We start from the raw sequence: 22,485 nt of genomic DNA on the forward strand, positions 1-22,485 counted from the left end.
CAAAGAGTGTTTGCCGGCACTGAAGGCGCTTGTCCATGTCGACACATTTGCAGGTATGTAATCCTACTAGTTTTTGGCCAGCGGTAACTGGAAGCACTCACATATAATAAAATGGGGAAGAAGTGCCAACCTTCTGTGTGTCTTTTTCATGCATAGAATGTAAATTACGATGAAAAAGTAATCTTTAATTTCACATAATATCTGATGCAAGAACAATGTTATTAAGTAAGCTCTTAAACATGACAGTTTTTCCTTAAATATGACCTCGAAGTGCCACCATGTGGTGCAATCTATTAGTTTATCTGAGCGTTTGAAAGGGTTAGACTCATATTGTATAAACATTTGAACACTTAAAAGAACATTGACTTTTAAACAGTTTCATCTTTGTAATTTTGGACCGATGGAACATTAATCATGGTTGGCACTGAGTCATGAAACCTCTTAGCCAATGTGGCGAAACAGTATAAAAATGTCCTACCCACACTTGTGTGTAGTTAGCCACAACGTGTTTATGTGGCCAAACCTTTAAGGCCTCTTTATACTCCTGCGCTCGCATCACATGGCCGACAAATTGGCCCGCGGGGCCCCTCTGCGTCACTTGAAGAGCACACGGCAAACATTGTTGCTGTGCGTAGAATGCCCCGGAGATCATCTGTTGTGATTGGTCCGTTTTAGTCACATGCTCAGAGTGCCCCTTGGTTCTACATACCATCTACGCCACCGGCTTGTTACGGAAAAGCTACCGGAAATGGCCAAAAAATGCAGAGGAAACTCCATCCTGTGGTCTCCTAGCCAACACCAGCTGGAGCGACACTCGCGACTTGGAGGTGAACTGCAGTACATTTTCAAAACTGCGCGCGTGGGTTGCGCTTTGAGTAGAAAGGCAAACTGCATGCGGGATAGCCGCAGTGACGTCAGCGCGGTTGCCGCCCGTGTGACTATAAAGAAGCCTTTAGCCACACTTAACTGGTCATCATCACTGGGAAGCCGATAAGCTTTAATGATGTGGGCCCAATTAAAATTAATAACATAGTCATCAATCAGGATTAGGGTTGGGAAAATACTCTGAATTGTGAGGTTTCTTTTTTTGGGTTTCTTTTACACATATATTGTGTTTTAGCATGAGATTTTTCAAGAGGAAGTTTGTTATCTTCAGCATTTTTCATTAAAGACGAAGTAAATAAATACGCATGCTTCAATGCGGCGCCAAGCGTCGGGGCTTGTCTTACCCGATGCGCTGCTCCCCGTAGCTGGGAAAGCCTGTACCCCCCCGCCACTATATAAGGACAGTTTAGCTATGCTGCTTAGTTCGGAAGTAGCTGTGCTTAGCTTCCATAACGAGGCCCATTTACCACTCCAGCGTGCAGTTAGCAAGCTAACGATGGCTACACACTGAAAATGCGTTTTCGCCAGATGCCTCAATTTACAGAGCAGCTCGGTGACGTTATCTCCCCAAAAAATGAGCTAGAAAAAGCGATGGATTGACTTTTTGAAGACACGCAGATGCCGAGCTGAACATCGACACTACCACCCAACTCTGCAGTGCGCATTTTACCACGAAGAGTTTCGTGAATTTACACCACAGACAACATGGCTTCGTGGGTAACGTGATACTAGTGAATGGGGCAGTGCCGACTGTCGAACTACATGGGCTTCCTCCTACCGTCCCGTGTTCGGCTGTGACATTATGTCACCAACAAGAGTAAAGGCCTCTTTATACTCCCGCGGTCGCGCGACCGACAACAGCTGCATTGCATCACGTGACCGACAAATTGGGCCGCGCGGCCCCTCTGCGTAGCTTGACGCGCACACGGAAAAATGTTTTGCTGCACGTCGAACGGCGCGGCGATCATCTCTCGTGATTGGTCCATTTTAGTCACGTGCTGTGATGACAGTCAGCGTGCCCCTTGGTTCTACATACCATCACGCCGCCGCCTTCTCGAATGATTTTGCAGCATAACTAAACGTATCATCTGGTCATCTAGGTCCATTTGTTTTAGCAGACACTGTTCCCCAGTCGCCATTGTTGTTGCTTTGTTCCTTGTTATTGAAAGGAAAGTAAAAACGGCTACTGGAAATGGCCAAAAAAATGCTGAGGAAACGCCACCCTGTGGTGTCCTAGCCAATACCAGCAGTAGCGACACCCCCGACTTGGAGGTGAACTGCAGTACATTTTCAAAACTGCACGCGTGGGTTGCGCTCGAGTATAAAGGCAAACTACGCACGGGACAGCCGCAGTGACGTCAACGTGGTCGCCGTCCGTACGAGTATAAAGAAGCCTTAAGTTGACTCTGTTCTTATTTTTATGATTATAGTCCACTTTAAACAATTACATAGTAATCTACCCAACACGGTATGTATGTATTCCGGCCGTGAGTGTATTTAATTTGTAAACAAAATGTAAACGTAAATTTAAAACAATTTAAAAAAAACTAAAACAAAATAAATGTGGCCATAGTTCTAAGTTTATCTGATTGAGCAAACCAAAGTGATATTTGGATTCAGCACATTTTATTGTCCTAAATCAGCTTGTTGACCATTGATGCATGAATTTGTGAAAGTATCGGAACTAACTAGGTCTTTACCATTATTACGATTGTATAAAGACAGGAGTGTAATGTGTTTAATGAGTAGTTAGGATCATCTATGCACTTGTATCCATAGAGTTTGAAGGGCAACACACGTAAATTGTGAAACTCACGATTTTCATGAAGCTGTGTATGTCTTTACAGGAATGTACTTTTGTCTTTACCATTATAAAAATAAGTGTTTTCAATGGGCCACCACCATTTGCTCTGTCAATAAGGATTGCCTTTACTCTGAATGTCTAAACTTTTAACTCAGCAATAACGTTTTGAAAATAGGTGTGGCTGTTTCAGCATCGGAGACATTTACCATGTAAAACCAACGCGGCATAAAAAAATGCTAAAGTGGATTTTTTTTGTGTGTGTCTTTATCATTATTGATCAAATTATAGGAAAATTACCTTATATTCACTGATAAAAGACAACAGCTTTAAATGGGAATTATGTCCACGTCTAAAATAATTTTAAAATAGGAATTATGTCCTCGTCTAAAATAATTTCACATATATCTAGCATGCCTCCTAGTTGCAGTTGTTTGTAATTATTTTTTTTTGACAAATTTAGTTTTGAACTGACTTTTATGTATAAGTCTTGGTCCCATAATGTAATATACATTTTACAGAGAGAGAGAGAGAGAGAGAGAGAGAGTGAGAGAGAGAGACAAAGAGAGAGAGAGAGAGAGAGAGAGAGAGAGAGAGAGAGACCACCCTAAAACCCCATTAAAGGCTGCATTGTTTCCCAAGAGGTCAGCCTGGGTTTCAATCCAAAATTTAACACAAAACACAAAATGGAAGTTGAGTATTTTAAAGTGATGTCAAAGAATAATCTTAACAACACACTTTTTTTCTCCCACTGCTCACAATGTTTCAGCTTGCTTACTGTCAGCCTGATGACTGAGTGAGACATAGATCACTTGACATATAGATCGACAGGGCTATTTCCTTTTATGTAGTTCAGGAGTGGTGCATTTAAGAGCGACGTGGCTTCGACTCAAATTGCTGGCTTCTATCAGGCAAAAAAAGAAAAAAAAACACTAATTGCTGATGCATCTTTATGCTCTCATATGCGAAGGAGCCTGGCAGGTTTCTCCAGCCCCAAGCCTCTCCAAGCTTCATCATGCTGAGAACACACAAGTATGGTGGCCAAATCTCTCTATTGTCCACACCATGAGCACACAAAGGCCAGTGCATAGCATAAAGCAGCCTTTTGAGGGGCTGACAGAGCAACAAGGACTGCTGCTAAAGGGTTTCTCTCTTCGGGTTTTGTTTCATGCTTTCCATCACAATCGTGCCCAGCTGAGACAGGGAGCGGGGGTTGGAGGAATCTGCTGTACTTTTCCGCTTGAGCCACACCCCCTCCTTCCAAGCCTACTCATTTCCTAGTTTTCCACATTTTATGTATGTTCTTCTCCTTTACTTATCTCTAAAACCTGTGGATGAAGAAGGGTGGGGGCGCAGAAAACTTTTTTGACTATGACTGGTATGTACAGACATGGACACACATCAAACACATTCACAGAGGTTAAAGGCATCTGAAGACCCTCTGGGACTAAGATCCCGAATTCCTGGCAAGCCACACTGTGATGTTAATCTTCTAAGTTATGTGCATGCAGTTGTAGATTGGGCACTTCCAAAGAAACAATCGCGACCTGTTGACATAGCTGTCTTGATAATATACACCCAGGCTTAAAGGCTAAATAATTAGCATTGAGTAATACACTAAGAAGAGGCTCCATATTAATCATATGTAAATGTAGCCACCTGGGAATCAAATTCAGCTTTGTTTGCATATTTATTATTTTTATTATTATTTTGAATCTCATTTAAATGTGCTGGGCTTTTTGTATTAGGTTATTTTTTTTGTAATTCTCAAAATTTTGAGTACAATGACTGAGGATCCATACAATCACAATATTCCAATCAATTTGTTTCTGTCGTCAAATCTTTCATTTGGTAAAATATTGTTAAGCAGTAATTAATACAAAAACGCTGCTGATAAATACAGTACATACATTTATTTCAAAATAGCCAAACAACTAACCAAACCTATGCACATATCCTAACCTGATATAAGACATGCAGTAACAGGAACATGTTACTCATTTAGAGTTACGCAGTTCATTCAGTAGTAAGTATATTTTTAAGTTTAGTATTTCTTGATGGCAATTTTTTGGGGGACAAAAAAGGATGATTTTTATACAAGCAAACAAACGTGAAAGCAGCTACTACTGCCATGTTTACACTACAATAAAATTCAGACAATTTTGGGTGCAGTCATCCAGCACACACTGATATGAGACATGACTTGAGTTTTACAGTGATAATCATTAAAAATTACATAACTGACATAGATGAACGTGGAGTTTTTCTGCTGTGGGTGGCACCTTTCATCGACCTCAGTGCCAGAGACATCAACATAAAAACAGTTTAGCTTTTTCTGTTATTACCTCTTAAATGTGTTGCATATTTGTGGGGAAACGAAGTGATGTGGCATATTGGAAATTAATCAGCGTGTGTGCGTGTGTGTGCGTGTGTGCGCGCGCGCACACACACGCACACACTGGGGGAAGGGTTCAGTCCAGTTGAAATAACACACCCTTGAAAGACAAAGGTCTGCAACATGATTGACTTGATGGCTTGGTTTGACAAGCCAGTGGCCTGACTGATGGATCAGTTTAAGTGAAATTAGGAAAATGAGTAAGTAGGGTGAATGAGCAGCTTCTGTCATCTGCTATTTATAGTTGAGTATTACAGAGTCCCTGACCTCCCCCACCGTTACTATTGATCTTCTCACTACTCCTGTCGCCTGTATCTGCATCACATAAACAGCCTTCCGTACTTCCATTTCTTTCCCATTTTTCATTTTAGATTTCACTTTGTTTCTTAAACATTGGGAATAAACAACTTCTCAACCATCAAGGCCCACTTGAAGATTTAAAGGTAATGCAACGTGTTGAAATGCATCATTAACTCTGTCTTAGCTGGAGCGCAACCGACATGGCTGCTGGCTGGAGGATTAACATGGGGGAGGGGATGAATACAGTAGAATGGTTCCTCCACATGCTATTCCAGAAGTTTGAAGGACAATATCAAAATGAGGACTACATTTTTCTTTGCAATCATGAGTGCTAATTTAGTTTTTCTGGTAATTAATATTTGAAACGAATTTGAGTGAACTGAAAAAAATGTCTGAAATGTCCATTTTTTGAATTCACAATGTGGATTATGTCATCTAACATTCCAAATTTCTTGCGATACAACAGTGGGGTGCAAGGGTGGCCCTGGTGGGTCATATCTCTGTGTAGGAAGTCTGGTAAAAATTCTACTCAATATTTTACCATTTCATTAAAATAATCATTTCAGTTCAACTCAAAGAGTTAAATCATGAAATAAGAAACAAGGTCTAAATGAAAATTATCAACAGTTCATGGCAAAGCTGTGTTACTGAAAAACAAAAAAAGCTTTGATTGTGAAATGCCTGAAATAAGCAAGAAGACTGATCTTAATGCCGAATGTTAACTAGCAAGTACAGTAACATCTATCAAAAATGCTGACTGTGCAATCCTGCAGCCACACATCAAAAACAACAGACTGTTAAATTAATTATTACATCTAATACCCACTCATTCCAAATCAAACAAATCACTTGAAGACCTTCATGGATAAAATTGTTGAAAAGCTGAAATCTCTCTGTACCTTTTATTTGCGCTAAAAACCTCAAATAATCTGTTGGCAAAATGACTTATTTGATTTTACATATCAAGATTCAAATGGACCAAGTTGATCTATTTGCATCTAACGTAAATGATTGAGCTTTGATGCCATATGTTTTCTGCTATTTAATCAAAACATTGGTCTTTCACAGAAAAGGCTGAAGTAGAACTTTACTGGCAATAAAACCGTTTTGGTCACTAAAAATAAGACTCCCTACTTTCACATATATTTGTCATTCACACATGAATAGGTTGAGTTAAATATTGGCCTACTGCAAGAAAGTAGCCTCCAATGATAGCTTCACTTACCTTCCCATGTATCCATTTCATGCTTCTCCCAGGTTGCCTGGAACCCATTCAAACATGGAGTCTGCTGAAGAATTGCTTCATAGCTTTTTCCCCCCCTTCCCCTCTGTATGCTCCCCCAGCAACCTCTTTCCTCGACAGCCTGCTCCTCTCTGACCATAGCCGCAGCCAAGTCACACCACTAGTCACTTTACTGCCTGGTCACATGACCACAGAGTTCAAGCCCTGGGGTCGCGGCTTGGCTTGAGGTCCAATGACAGCTAGGGGTTATCTGAGTGGAACTGATAGTCCTATTTTCACTGCCGTCCTACAATACAACCCCTTCACCCCTGCCTTCCCACCACCCCCCCACCCCAAAAAATTAGCCTCCCCTCCCCTCATCCATGCCTCTAGCAGTTGTGGAGAGGACCAAAGTGCATGTCCAAGCATAAACACAGGTTCAAGCTGACAAAACACACCAACATGAACTAATTGAAGCGTTTTGTGTGCCAAGGGAGAAGGTTCATGCTCTGGTTTTTCACAAAACCGGCTTGGTTACCAATAGGGGAGCGAGATGGCCAATTTCCATCAAGTGGTACAGTGAATCTTTGGCACAGTATGCAATTATTTTAGTTTATGATAGCCAAAGCTGTAAATCTTGCAAAAAATAACTTGATCCATAACATACTACTCATCGGCACCCTTCCACTGCTGTACTCACAACGGTGGTACTGTATTGGCAGTGTGGAGTTTGACACGCTGCAGTCCATTAACTGGTTTACAAACAATTATCAATTCCACCCACAGAAATATCATAAAACATGCCATTTTTTAAAAAACACCATTACAAGAGAGAGATGATCCCATATCTTTTCTCGTTTACAGATCATATCAGCAAGCAGGCCTTCACATTGTTACTCGTCATTGTTGATTTCAGTAATAGTTTGACGCTATTTATGTACCTAAATGAGTTCAAAGAACAAAAGTTCATGAACTAGTGCGAACGTGAACTGAATTTAGTTAATTTCTGCCTGAATATAATTGAGAACGCGCTCATTCTGGCGTCAAGGGACGGTTTTCGAACGAAAGTTAATTTTCATTCCAGAGTGCCAGGTTTTGTTGGGGGACTCCAGTACAAAACCCGAACTACAGTATATACGAACTTTCATGTCAGCGGATAAACGCTGTATTTGACAACCGATTCAGTGTGGCCATGGCCGCCATTCATGGCAGACATGTCGCAGCTGCGTGAGAACGCAATTTCACCATCGTTCCTGCATGGTTTTGTTTGCACATTAAGGAAAAGAGTCCTGTTTTTGTTCCTCTTTTAACACCATTCAAACAACACGTTTTTCCTCATGTTTATGAGATTGTAGGGTGAAAGCTACAGCCGGCTGGACTGAAAGGGTGGCACCAATGGGAAAACGAAATGCCAGTATTTTAAGGGTAATAGCCGATCAGCACATATTGTGGAAAAAAATAAAAATAACTATGAACTAGTTCATTTTTGGAACGGTGAACTGGACTTCGAACTAGTTCGCGTAGAAAATGAAGTTTCTCCAACACTGTATGGACCTGACACATCCATGGCCATCCGACTTACATGGCCTGTGGTGAAAATGCTATCCAAATCAAAGAACTGGCTCCTCTGTACCCCAGCTCAAGATGACCAAGCAGTGACAAGGTCTGGATGGAAAGAATGTTCAGTCCCTTTCCCTTTAAAAGCAGCTTGACATTCGGAAGGAATACAAGAGACATGCCATCTGCAGACCAAATTGTATTCGCATTAGATTTATTTAATAACACAATCTGACAATCAGGTATACACGCAACCTACTTCCACGTTCAGCAAAACGGGCCAAAGCACTTCCTCGCAGTTCAGATGAAAGGCGAAGGAGACCATATCAAAGCAACCATAGGAAATTTAAACATCTCCAACGTCTTTTTTCACACAAGATGTCACCAAAGAGCAACTAAAGATTACAGTACTCGATGTTTAGGCTTCGCTTGTGTTTACATATATATCATATTTGTATAAAGAATTGATATACATGTATTTAACATTGCTCAGGAGACACCAGGCATAACGAAAACTACATTTTAGCAAATAATCGTAATCAAACAGTTGTCATGCTTGTTAGCATAAATATCGTGGTAGTCTGCTATCCCGTTTACCGGGTTTTGTCACGTGGCGTTCTGCATATAGCGGATTGTGCAAACAAACTCAATTGGCGATCCTGTTCTTTACCAGGCACGAAAGCTTGTTTACTGTTTTTCCATATGATGTGGCTGTGTGAACTGTCCTTAAAGTGTTAACACTGATAAGTTCTCTTACCAATCAGTAGGTTCTCTTCGTTCATTCCCTCCACTGGCCTGGCCAGGGGCGCATAATGAGAAGCATCCAGTGTTTCAACTCCTAAAGTCTACAAGCCCCCTTTGACACTATGCCCTGTAGCCTCCCCTCTAGCTGGAACTAACCGCCCGCTGTAGTGGACAAGCCTTTCCGGATCCTCCGGCCCATCTACTGCCTGACCCTTTCCACACTGCTCCGCCCAACGAATACCACATGCTCACTCTCTCAGTAGCTCTGCAACTCCCTCCACCCCCAATGTGAATGCTAATGACCAGGCCACACTAAATCACATACAGTATAAGAAGCTTTTCACATTCAAAAACATCACAGAGCGGTAGCTCATGCGCCTGATTTAAGGAAACAAGTAAATATGAGAAACTGAGCCCAAGCTATTTTACAAGAAAGCGAGTGGAGCTGGTATTAGGCAGGTTGGTGTGCAGGTAGAAATATGAAGGCTCATGTTACCTGTTTTGTGTGATCAAAGCCCATCTCCTTGCAGTTAATGTTGCATTAATACCATAGAGCTTGCTACCATATGTCACTGCATCGTAAGGATGGCTTAGTAAAGACCTGGTCATGCTGTTGTAATTGGATATGTATTTAAACCTTAAGATTCTTTACATTTTACCACGAGTGTAATGCTCTAGGGTGGGGCAAACTTAAAAATGTTCAGTCGAGTTTAGCATACATGTTTGTCAAGACATCATCAAGACTGAAAAAAATACTGATGTTTTGCAATAAGCACAAGAGAAAACAACCAGGTCTTACTAGAATGGAAACAAGTATTTGTCTTGTGAAAAGAAGCATACATATTTTCAGCCTGAATTGCAAACTTAGTTGTCGATAATAATAGGAAATTAAACCAGAGCAGCCATATGTCACCCTTGACCTTTAGGCACCCTTCCTCTAATGTGGATAAACTGCATAATAAGCTACGCTGCCTTTAACCTTGAAGTAGGCAAGAGTGAAGACAGCTACTAATCGTGTGTCATGTGCCAGTTTTGCCCATACGAAAAAACAGTTAATATGAAGATATTACCGGAAGTGGCATATACAACTGTTAGGTAAAAACCCTTGTTTCTATATTCTAAACGATGATGTTTTTTGGAAAAAGCATTGCATTAAAAGCCATACATGCACTTTTCACAATTTTCGCAATCCCAATAATTAATCCCATTGTGAAGTTGGGAACACCAAATTCAACACAATAAAAGACAATCTTCCATTTTAATTAAAAGATCATTATAAGCGGTACGGAAAATGGATGGATGGATTTCAACGGATTGATTGTTCTTGGCTCGCCTTTCCTACAATAACATACCTTTTCAAGCCGTACATTTGTTTTTTGTTCTTTCAGTAAAACTAAACCAACTGATGCAAATATTTGCACCAATGCATCTGTAGGGAATAAAAAGGGTAATATCAAATATATAAAACATTAAGTTAAATATACATTCATAAAATATAAGACTCAATGTTTTTTTTCTTCTTCAATAATACGTATAACCAGAAAACCGTGACTTTGAAAGTGTATTTTAAGTAAATATGTTTGGTATGTTTAAAAACACCACTGGCAATTAATTAATTGTTTATCTTTGTACTAGACTTTCCTGCTTCTGACTGTCCTGCAGACTTTTTAATTCATTTTTGTTTTTATTCAGCACCAGTTGTGATTCAAACTAAACACAAATGAGTTGAGTCTTGTCTTGTTTTTAGCATTTGCCGAAACATCAGAGTAACAAAGGCTATTTCTTTTGTTAAAGCTCCCTTCCCCCAACACACCGTCACATAAGACAAACCTTTCTGCTTCTCAGACAAAGAGCTTCAAGATAAACAGGAACAGACCACATTGCACCTGTTCTCATCCAAACATACTGTACAAGCACACAGTTGTATTCCAGTGGTATGAGTGTGTCAAGGACCTCTGTTTATGTTAGAAGAAAAACATCAGAAAATGTGCAAAGAACTTCACCATTCTTCTCTAAATGCATTTCATTAAGACATTGCCGACATTCTACGAGATACAATCTACACTATTACTTTATACAGTAAGGAGGAGAGGGCTTTAACTGATTAGAGTGGATAATCCTCCTCTTCTGCAACCAGACCCCTGAAGTCAACCCGTAATTTTAGTAGTTTAAAATAAGATACACATAATACGTCATCTGAAGTTGCTGTCAAAGAACCATGAGAAATGTTTGAAATCAACAATCAAATGTCTTCTATCAAGGCTTCCTCTGAAGGCCATCCCCATTATGTTATCAGGATTATGTTCATCTTCTAAACGTAATATATTGTATGAGTACCACAGTATTGGGAATCTGCGGTAATGCTGCATATGAGCATTAGCCCTTTTATGCCAAGGTCTCTTATCATTGACACAAATAAACTAATATAACAAAATACAGAAGAGATGCATTGCATAGAACAGCTTTGCCTATAATGTGCTAATGTGCTCCATATTAAAAGAACAGTATGCAGTGAATTCAAATACCTGTACTTAAATAACAACCTAAGAATAATAATTTGGTAAACTAAAATAGAATTGTATTTTTTGTATTGTATTTTTTGTTGGTGTTTTGTCACTGTTGTGATTTCAGATCAACTACTGTAAACAATACTTTAGTTCATTATACTAGAAACATCTCATATTTTGTTAGCACCCTCAATGATGTTACTTTTAAGAGTGTTGTGCAAAACCTATCCACACTTTAAAATGCTTCATTCATTCAATTTTGACGAACACGTTTTATTAGTTTGTAGCACAAATGTATTGTCTGGGCTTCTTTAGATTTAGTTCCTGTACCATTATTGCAGATGTTTTGCATATACTGTAAACAAAACATCTGTAATGAAGTGTATACGCTCCAAAACTGTAGAGGAGAAAAAAAAATCCTTAATGGAATATATAGTTAAAATGACAAATTCTTATAGTGGTAAAATGGAAGAAATACAAAATTACCCATTACATACTGTATTTGATTAAGTCGACACTGGCTTTTATGAAACCTTAAAATCTTACCCTTTACCAAACCCCCTTGATTCAATAAATATAAATTCAGTGATTCTTTCGGAATTACTAAGAACACAAAAATGAAGTTGGAAGGTGATGGAATTTGTCTTATAGTTAGTTGTTAGTTATGCCGTATTGTGACCTCTGACCCTTGTGATTTATTGTATAAAGTTATGATGCCTCTTTTGTCAACCGGAATTGAACCTCAACATTGTTATTTTTTAGGGACTTATTTCTAAATACTTGTATTTTTACTTTTTTAATGGCTTGTTTTTATGATGATGAGTCTGGTCACCGATAGATATCAATACAATATGGATCAGAAACAAATTAGACTAATTTTAAAAAGTCCCCCAAAAAACTAAATAATTAATTAATTCCTTTTTTTTTTTTTTTTACATATTCAAAAAAAAATCCAGAATTGGAGCAGATTTTTAATAGCATCCCAATAAATTAATTAGTGTATTGCTATTTTAAGTAAATAGGATTTTTTTTAATGAAATGTATGCACTGAGGACACAAAGAAAAAAAAAGTTTTAAAATACTTTATACTTACCCGCTTTTAAATAAGTAGCAGTAGCAATTGGCAGTACATTGTTCCATTAATTCGTGTATCTATCTTTAATCATACAATCATCGGGAAGGTTGTGGTTTCAGGTGGAGAGCAGTATACACTACACCACAAGAGGGCAGTCTAGTACAAACATTGAAACTCGATGAGCTGATCAGTTCACAGGTTGTACCCAAATGTTTGCTCACAGATTCCAGAAGCTGATCAAAGCGGAGCAGTGTGAAATTTCAAAGAGTCTCTAGATCGAAATTAAAAGTCATGGCTTTTTAATATTCCCATGTGGTGATTTTTCCAGTGGTACAACAACTATGATGGGAAATAAGCTATCAGCACCATTAATATTTTTGCTGTGAAATTCTACCAGATGACATCTAAAAGAGTTCAGACAGATTTCACACGTCAGCGACAAATAACACTTCTTCCCAACTTTGGAATGTTGAATGCTTCACAAGGTATGTTGCTAAACATTTATTTCAAAAAGCACATGCTTGTCTCTCCCTATTTATATTTTACTGCTGCATACCTACGATTGGAAAGAGGGACTGTTCATTTTGTTAGGTCAATTTAGAAGTAACCCTCGAGAATTGGTTCTCTCCTGATCTTATCCAGTATGACTGAGTTTCTCTTCGACTACCATCTTTCACATATACCAGGGGTCCCCAACCACCAGGCCGTGGCTCGGTACCAGGGTGCAGGGCATTTGGTAACGGGCCATACAGAAACTGGACAAACTTGTTTTCTCTCTTTTTTCAGGGGAGCGGGACATTGGGCTCAAGCAACTCAGTGCTTGCCGGACGGCCGCGTCTACATCGCCTCCCGGGCCGAGTCGTGCCCCGGGTCTGAGTACCCCAAGCACAGGGTTTCCACTATTTACAACTACATTCAGCATAATGGTAAGTTCAATTTAAAGTTACATTTAATCATTTGTGTATTACTTTCTATGCCAGTCCATCAAAATGTGTCTTGAAACCGGTCCGTGCCACAAAAAGGTTTGCCACTGCTGATGTACAGTATAGCACAAGAGTGATCAATATGCATCTGCACCTCTGTCAGTAAATCATACCAGGGCTTTTTGTCTTATAGAAATTTGAGAATTTTTACTTGTCTGCTATTCTTAGTGCCAGTTGAAAGGCAACTTTTACAATCAGAATCAGAATTATCTTTATTTACCAAGTATGTCAAAAACACACAAGGAATTTGTCTCCGGTAGTTGGAGCCGCTCTCGTACGACAACAGACAGTCAATTGACAAAGTATACTTTTGAGACATAAAGACATTAAAAAAATAATAGTAATAATAATTTAAAAAAACAAAAAACAGTCACTGAGCAATAAAAGGTTGCCAGTAATGTGGCAATGCCGGTAGAATTATTATTTTCTTGGACAACTGTGCAAAAAGATGCAGAGTCCTCTTGCAATTAGAGCAGTTTGAAATGACTAATAGAACAATAGTCCGGTGCAATGACCTTTGTGCAAAGGGCGCCGAGACTTCAAGAAATGTATGCAGTTTAAAGTGACTAGTAGCGCGATAAAGTCGATTGTGCAAATGTTGCAGATGCTACTCAATAGTGGCCACTATTGGTCAACAACAGATATGCAAATAGTGCAGCGTGGTGAGACTGCTGCAGTGGGGTGCACGAGTAATGGATAATTGGCCTGACAGAAATGTGAAAACAAACTCAAGACAAAGAATTGGCAGCATGTTGCAATGGAATAGTAAGTTAACTGTTTAAGAAGTTAATGGAAAGAGTGAAGAAGCTGTTGGAATGACTGCTTGTTTTAGTTTGCATTCTTTGGTAGCGTCTACCTGAGGGAAGGAGCTGGAAGAAGTGGTGACCAGGATGTGGAGGGTCAAAGAGGATTTTGCATGCTCTTGTCTATGTTCTGGCAGCGTGCAAGTCCTCAAGGGTGAGTAGGGGGGTACTGACAATGTTTTCAGCAGTTTTGATTGTCCATTGCAGTCAGAGTTTTTCTTTTTTTGTAGCAGCACCAAACCAGACTGTGATGGAAGAACACAGGACTGATTCGAGGACTGCTGTATAGAACTGCTCAACAGCTCCTGTGGCAGGCCGTGCTTCCTCAGAAGCCGCAGGAAGTACATTCTCTGACTGACTGAATGATTGACTTGACAAACAAAATTCAGTTTGATAAATAAAACACATTTAAAGTTTTCCAACAAAACACAGAAAAAAGTATGAGACTGTTAATTTAAAATAAAGATGCCTTTAAGAGCTGCATTGCTCAGGTGGTAAAGAGGTCGTCTCCCAACCCAAAAGTTGAGTTCGATCCTCAGCCCTTGTGACTATGTGTCTTGACACATAGTCAGTGTCTTGAGCAAGATACTGAACCCCCAGTTGCTCCTGATGCTGCTTTATCATTAGGTACATGAGGGGACAGTGTCAAAGCGCTTTGAGGACCTTGATGGTCGAAAAGCACTATACAAGTGAAAGCCCATTCACCATATTAAACAGTATATGTGGTGTACTGCTGTACCTTACTTTCTATTGTTATTCTTAAATTAGCTTCACAAAAGAGATTGTAATCCCCCCCCACAAACCACTGTGCAGGCAAACCATGAATCTCTCAAATGAGGTTTTAGAATGAAATTTAACATGAACACCCAAATCCAACACTCATATATCAAAATAAATGAAACTGTGGCAAAGCTTCCGTTCTATTTCCCATTGAAAGGTACAGTTCAGAAGTCAGAGGTTCTTGTATACAATGGAAATCTTCCCCACAAGACTTGAACAAGTCTTTGATAAATTAAAGAAGACCTCAATGTTTTATACACCGTTGCAACAAATGTAAAAACAATGGATAAGACAAGGACATTTCTACAGCAAGCAAGGTCCATAAAGACAAGGTTGCCGTGACTGGCCCACACAGCCTGACATCAATCCCATTTAACACCTTTGAGATAAACTGATATTATGATGATATGATGATAATGGCCACTGATGGTGTAGTGGTACACTCGCCTGACTTTGGTGCGGGCAGCGTGGGTTCAGTCCCCACTCAGTGACGGTGTGAATGTGAGTGCGAATGGTTGTCCATGTCTATATGTGCCCTGCGACTGACTGGCGACCAGTTCAGGGTGTAGTCCGCCTTTCGCCCAAAGTTAGCTGGGATAGGCTCCAGCGCCCCGCGACCCTAACCAGAATAAGCGGTGTTGAAAATGGATGGATGGATGATGATAATGATATGAGATAAAGATTGTGAATAAAGCCAACTCATCCACCATACAGGGACTAATCGTGTCAGCCCTATTTTCAGTTACTGTAGATGTAATGGGCCGGTGTCCCAATAATTTCCCCATATAGTACATTCCCCTCAGTTAATGCTTTGTGCACCGAACCAGATAACAATCTCAAACCTTTTGGCGACTTCTGAGTGACAACAAGCAGAAAGCAGCACATTTATGTGTCATGTCTGTAATAAGTAGTTTGGTTGGCAGCAGGTGTCCACAGAGCCTTTCAAAGAACCTGCTGCTGAAGCTCAAGCGGGAATGGAGCCTGTCAAATTATAGTGGGATCCCACTTCACTTCTCCCTCTGTCTGCTGTCGAGTTCTTAATTGACATGCCTTTTTCTACGTTATATCACTGTGAGATATAAACATAGTTTTTGACCATCGTCCAACTGCTAAGAAAGAAATTGGACAGAAACACGTTCGTGTTTGCAATTCTTTGGGAGGCAGAAGATAAAAATGTGTGTGCAGGTGTGTGCGTGCACGCCTTTGTGTGCGTGTGTATGATTGGCTACAGTAGAGACATGTTTTCAACAAGGGACATAGTTTAGTCAGGTTTGCCACGGTTCTGTTCAGGATGTTAAACCATGATCTGGCTTGTATTACATTACACCGTGTCCAATATGGTGATAGCAGTGAAAGCTAAAAAATAGCTTGTCCTTATCACAGTACAACAACATGTAGTGTCAAAAGACAAACGCTATACAGTACACAGTGTGGTGTGTGGTGACATTATATACGCAAAAATGTTCGCCCTAGTAATTTACAGTATTTTTAAATGAATATCTCTCTTAAAATTACTTTCAATTTGTACTTTCTATTATAACACAGGAGTGACAATTTCTCTGTCGACCAATCAATGAACAGCAGTGTGCTCAACGACACCCTGCTCTCTCTACCATATCGTACCACTCTTACCTTTGCCCATTACCTGAACAGGGAAATTGAAGACAGGACTTTTGTATCACATGTGCAACAGAAGTAGCAAAAGCACTGACATCCAACTGTAAAAGTAAAGCTTTTAAGTAAAAGCTTTACTTGTGTGTAACAAAAAAAAATGGTAAAAGTACAAGTACCAAATCAACTCCTTAAGTACAAAAGTACAGACTCTTAAATGGTCTATAATGTCCCGTATTTTACGAAACCAACTTTTTCTATTATTTGGGATGTAATATTGGCTCTATGGTCATTTTTCTGCTGAGAGGCCTGAAATCAGGTAATTCGAATTTCTCGAGCATATCTACGTCACTAGCGAAGATCTCCGCCTACTTCTCCGCTCCCAAGCCAGTGCTGTCAACAAAAAACGTGTTCTCTCACAAGTAGTGAGGGTTGGGTCTTCTACACAGAGGCAACATATCAGAGTAAAGGCAAAATATGGACAAAACAGATACAAAACTGGGTCAAACAGAAGTAGCTGTCAGAGGGGGATTTTCTGGACACATATTACAAAACCAAGGCGTTTTTTTTTAATGAAATTGACAGTTTTTCAGTGGAATTCTTTCACATTCTTGCTTGATGTACAGCTTCAGCTGTTAAACAGTCCGGGGTCTCCGTTGTCGTATTTTACACTTCATAATGCGCCACACATTTTCAATGGGAGACAGGAGGACACGACGTCCACAATTTCCAAAATTAATTTGAAATGTGGACTCGTTGGACCACAGAACACTTTTCCACTTTGCATCAGTCCATCTTAGATGAGCTCTGGCCCAGAGAAGCCGGCGGCGTTTCTGGGTGTTGTTGATAAATAGCTTTTGCTTTGCATAGTAGAGATTTAATTTGAACTTACGGATGTTGCGCCGAACTGTATTTACTGACATTGGTTTTCTGAAGTGTTTCTGACCAATGTGGTGATATCCTTTACATATTTATGTCGGTTTTTGATGCAGTGCCGCCTGAGGGATCGAAGGTCACAGGCATTCAATGTTGGTTTTTGGCCTTGCCGCTTACATGCAGTGATTTCTCCAGATTCTCTGAACCTTTTGATGATATTATGGACCGTAGATGATGATATTCCTAAATTCCTTGCAGTTGTATGTTGAGGAACATTGTCCTTCAACTGTTAAACTATTCTCTCACGCACTTGTTCACAAAGAGGTGCACCTCGCCTCATCTTTGCTTGTGAATGAGGGAATTCAGGGAAGCTCCTTTTATTCCCAATCATGGTACCCACCTGTTCCCAATTAGCCTGTTCATCTGTGGGATGTTCCAAACAGGTGTTTGATGAGCATTCCTCAATTTTCTCAGTCTTTTTGCCACCTCTCCCAGCTTTTTTGCAATGTGTTCTTCTTTTCCTTTCAGCTATTCCCTTTAGGGGTCGCCACAGCACGTCATCCTTTTCCATGAAAGCCTTTTCCATGTCTCCTGCATCCTTTTCCTGAACACCAACTGCCCTCATGTCTTCCCACACGACATCCAAGAACCTTCTCTTTGGTCTTCCTCAAGCTCTCTTGCCTGGCAGCTCCATCCTCATCGTCCTTCTACCAATATACTCACTATTTATCCTCTGGATGTGTCCAAACCATCGAAGTCTGCTCTCTCTAACTTTGGCTCCAAAACATCGAACCTTGACTGTCCCTCTGATGAGCTCATTTCTAATTTTATCCAACCTGGTCACTCCGAGAGCGAACCTCAACATCTTCATTTCCGCCACCTCCAGCTCTGCTTCCTGTTGTCTCTTCAGTGCCACTGTCTCTAATCCGTACATCATGGCAGGCCTCACCACCATTTTATAAACTTTGCCCTTCATCCGAGCAGAGACTCTTTTGTCACATAACACACCTGGCACCTTCCTCCACCTGTTCCAACCTGCTTGGACCTGTTTCTTCACTTCTTGACCACATTCACCATTGCTCTGGACGGTTGACCCCAAGTATTTATAGTCCCCCACCCTTGCTATCTCTTCTCCCTGTAACCTCACTCTTCCCCCACCACCCCTCTTATTCATGCACATATATTCTCTCTTACTTCGGCTAATCTTCATTCCGCTGCTTTCCAGTGCATGCCTCCATCTTTCTAACTGTTCCTCCACCTGCTCCCTGGTTTCACTGCGGATCACAATGTCATCTGCAAACATCACGGTCCACGGGGATTCCAGTCTAACTTCATCTGTCACCACTGCAAACAGGGAGGGGCTAAGGGCTGATCCCTGATGCTGTCCCACCTCCACCTTAAAGTCGTCTGTCACACCTACAGCACACCTCACCGCTGTTCTGCTGCCCTCGTAAATGTCCTGTATTATTGTAATATACTTCTCTGCCACTCCAGATGTCCGCATGCAGTACCACAGTTCCTCTCTGGGTACTCTGTCATAGGCTTTCTCTAGATCTACAAAGACACAATGTTGCTCCTTCTGACCTTGTCTGTACTTTTCCATCAACATCCTCAAGGCAAATAATGCATCTGTGGTACTCTTTCTAGGAATGAAACCATACTGTTGCTCGCAAATACTCACTTCTGTCCTGAGTCTAGCCTTCACTATTCTATCCCATAACTTCATTGTGTGGCTCATCAACTTTATTTCTCTATTGTTCCCACAGCTCTGCACATCACCCTTGTTCTTAAAAATGGGCACTAGCACACTTTTCCTCCATTCCTCAGAAATCTTCTCACGCGCTAGAATTCCATTGAACAAGCTGGTCAAAAACTCCACAGCCAGCTCGCCTAGATGCTTCCATACCTCCACAGCAATGTCATCAGGACCAACTGCCTTTCCATTTTTCATCCTCTTTAATGCCTTTCTAACGTCCCCCTTACTAATCATTCCCACTTCCTGGTCCACCACACTTGCCTCTTCTACTCTCCCTTCTCTCTCATTTTCCTCATTCATCAACTCCTCAAAGTATTCTTTCCATCTAGCTAGCACACTGCTGGCACCAGTCAACATATTTCCATCTCTATCCTTAATCACCCTAACCTGCTGCACATCCTTCCCATCTCTATCCCTCTGTCTGGCCAACCTGTATAGATCCCTTTCTCCTTCTTTCGTGTCCAACCTGGCATACATGTCATCATATGTCTCGTGTTTGGCCTTTTCCACCTCTACCTTTGCCCTGTGTCGCATCTCAATGTATTCCTTTCGCCTCTCCTCGGTCCTCTCAGTGTCCCACTTCTTCTTAGCTAAGCTTTTTCCTTGTATGATTTCCTGTATTGTGAGGTTCCACCACCAAGTCTCTTTCTCTCATTTCCTGCCAGAAGATACACCAAGTACTCTCCTGCCTGTCTCTCTGATCAACTTGGCTGCAGTGGTCCAGTCTTCTGGAAGCTCCTCCTGTCCACCGAGAGCCTGTCTCACCTCTACCCGAAAATCTGCACAACACTCGTCCTGTCTCAGCTTCCACCACATGGTTCTCTGTTCTGCCTTTGTCTTCCTAGTCTTCCCCTGCCCCACCAGAGTCATTTTACACACCACCATTTTATGCTTTCTAACCACACTCTCCCCTACCACTACCTTACAGTCGGTAACCTCCTTCAGATTACATCGTCTGCACAAGATGTAATCCACCTGTGCGCTTCTACCTCCGCTCTTGTAGGTCACCCTATGTTCGTGCCTCCTCTGGAAAAAAGTGTTCACTACAGCCATTTGTATCCTTTTTGCAAAGTCTACTACCATCTGTGCCCCCAAGTTCATTTCCTGGACGCCGTACTTACCCATCACTTCTTCATCACCCCTATTTCTTTCACCAACGTGTCCATTACAATCTGAACCAATCACGACTCTCTCTCTGTCTGGGATGCTCAGAACTACTTTGTCTAGCTCCTTCCAGAATTTCTCTTTCACCTCGAGGTCACATCCTACCTGTGGGGCATACACACTAATCACATTATACATAACACCCTCAATTTCAAGTTTCAACCTCATCACTCAATCTGATACTCTTTTCATCTCCAAGACATTCTTAGCCAACTCTTCTTTTAAAATAACCCCGACTACATTTCTCTTCCCATCTACACCATGGTAAAATAATTTAAACGTTGCCCCTAAACTTCCAGCCTTACTGCCTTTCCATCTGGTCTCCTGGACACACAATATATCAACCTTTCTCCTAATCATCATGTCAACCAACTCCCGAGATTTTCCTGTCATTGTCCCAACATTCAAAGTCCCCACATTCAGTTCTGGGCTCTGTGCTTTCCTCTTCTCTTTCTGCCGAACAACTCACTTTCCACCTCTTCTTCTTCTTCCACTTCGACCCACAGTAGCTGAATTTCCAACGACGCCCTCAACCTGCAGGGTGGCGGACGTTGTTAACCCGGGCCACGACCGATTTGGTATGGAATTCTTTGGATGAACGCTCATATTTGTTTGGCAAAGTTTTAAGCCGGATGCCCTTCCTGACACAACCCTCTGCATTTATCCGGGCTTGGGACCGGCCGACAGTTTGCACTTTTTTCGGAACGTGTTGCAGTCATAAAATTCTAAATTAATGATTATTTATTAAAAACAATCAAGTTGGTCAGTTTGAAAATTAAATATCTTGTCTTTTTAGTGTATTCAATTAAATGTAGGTTGAACATGATTTGCAAATCATTGTATTCTGTTTTTATTTATGTTTAACACAACGTCCCAACTTCATTGGAATGGGGGATGTACAATATGACAGGACGTTTTGACAGCTAGGGTTTAGTTCCGCTTTAAATACATTTGACAACCAAAAACAGGGTGTCTGCAACTCTTTCAAAGTACAACATCCAAAAATCTAAAATCTTAATTATTTTAAACTAAATTCTTACAAAATATAAATCCTTGTATGCATTTAAAAAATAAGATTTAAAGAAGAGCTTGGTTGCATTTAAGAAACATAAGAGACTGCAGCATTTTGTAACCTTTAAATGTGCACGGCAAGTCTCATCATAATACCCCACAACGCAGAGTATTTTCTTTTACCGTAATTTCTCGTGTATAATGCGCACTCATGTATAATACGCATCCCCAAAGTTGACCTCAAAATTCTGGAAGAAAATGCATTTTTACAATGCATGATTTTGCTTCTACACATATGATAAAAACATGAAGTATTAATTATCTGTATTTTGTTAGTTTTTTTCAAATAATTATTCTGAAGTTAAGCACCTTATTTGAACACGCAATCCTTAAAAAAATGAATTTCAGTCTTATTTTGAAATTCACAGCCCTACTTTGATTTAGTAAATTAGAAAACACAGTTGTGCTCATACGTTTGATTACACGGGCACAATTTGTAAGATGGGTACATTTCAAGAAAACATTAAGGACCAGGTGAAACACATTTAATTTTATTTTAATGGGATTCAAATTAAACAGTCAAGCATTTCAGAAAAGCATTATCATTAAACAAAACATAACCGTAAAGAAATTAATGATGGTTGTTTTTCAGTCATCAGTCATATTAAAAAAATGCAGCCCTATGGGTGGCACAAGTCAGTGCAAACTGTAGGCCGGTCCCAAGCCCGGATAAATGCAGAGGGTTGCGTCAGGAAGGGCATCCGGCTTAAAACCTTGCCAAACAAATATGAGCGTTCATCCAAAGAATTCCATACCGGATCGGTCGTGGCCCGGGTTAACAACGTCCACCACCGGTGCCGTCAACCTGCGGGGCGCCGTTGGAAATTCAGCTACTGTGGGTCGAAGTCAAAGAAGAAGAGGAGGTGGAAAGCGGGTTCTTCGGCAGAAAGAGAAGAGGAAAACACAGAGCCTAGAACTGAATGTGGGGACTTTGAATGTTGGGACTATTACAGGA

General features: G+C 40.6%; 1 protein-coding gene across 2 annotated transcripts in view; it reads right to left on the reverse strand.

Annotated features, from left to right (window-relative positions):
• Positions 1-22,485, reverse strand: part of nr6a1a (nuclear receptor subfamily 6, group A, member 1a) — a 186,510-nt gene that overhangs the window by 40,060 nt on the left and 123,965 nt on the right. Inside the window, exon 1 of one of the 2 annotated variants that reach the window (XM_061673104.1) lies at positions 6,607-6,676. The exons of the other annotated variant lie outside the window; for it this stretch is intronic. Within the exon in view, the coding sequence (XP_061529088.1) occupies positions 6,607-6,622 (16 nt within the window). The 5' untranslated portion in view covers positions 6,623-6,676. Of the gene's footprint in view, positions 1-6,606; positions 6,677-22,485 lie in introns of those variants that run through there. 2 annotated transcript variants of the gene reach the window in all.

This window comes from Phycodurus eques, chromosome 3 (assembly GCF_024500275.1).
Source record: "Phycodurus eques isolate BA_2022a chromosome 3, UOR_Pequ_1.1, whole genome shotgun sequence".
Lineage (NCBI taxonomy): Eukaryota > Metazoa > Chordata > Actinopteri > Syngnathiformes > Syngnathidae > Phycodurus > Phycodurus eques.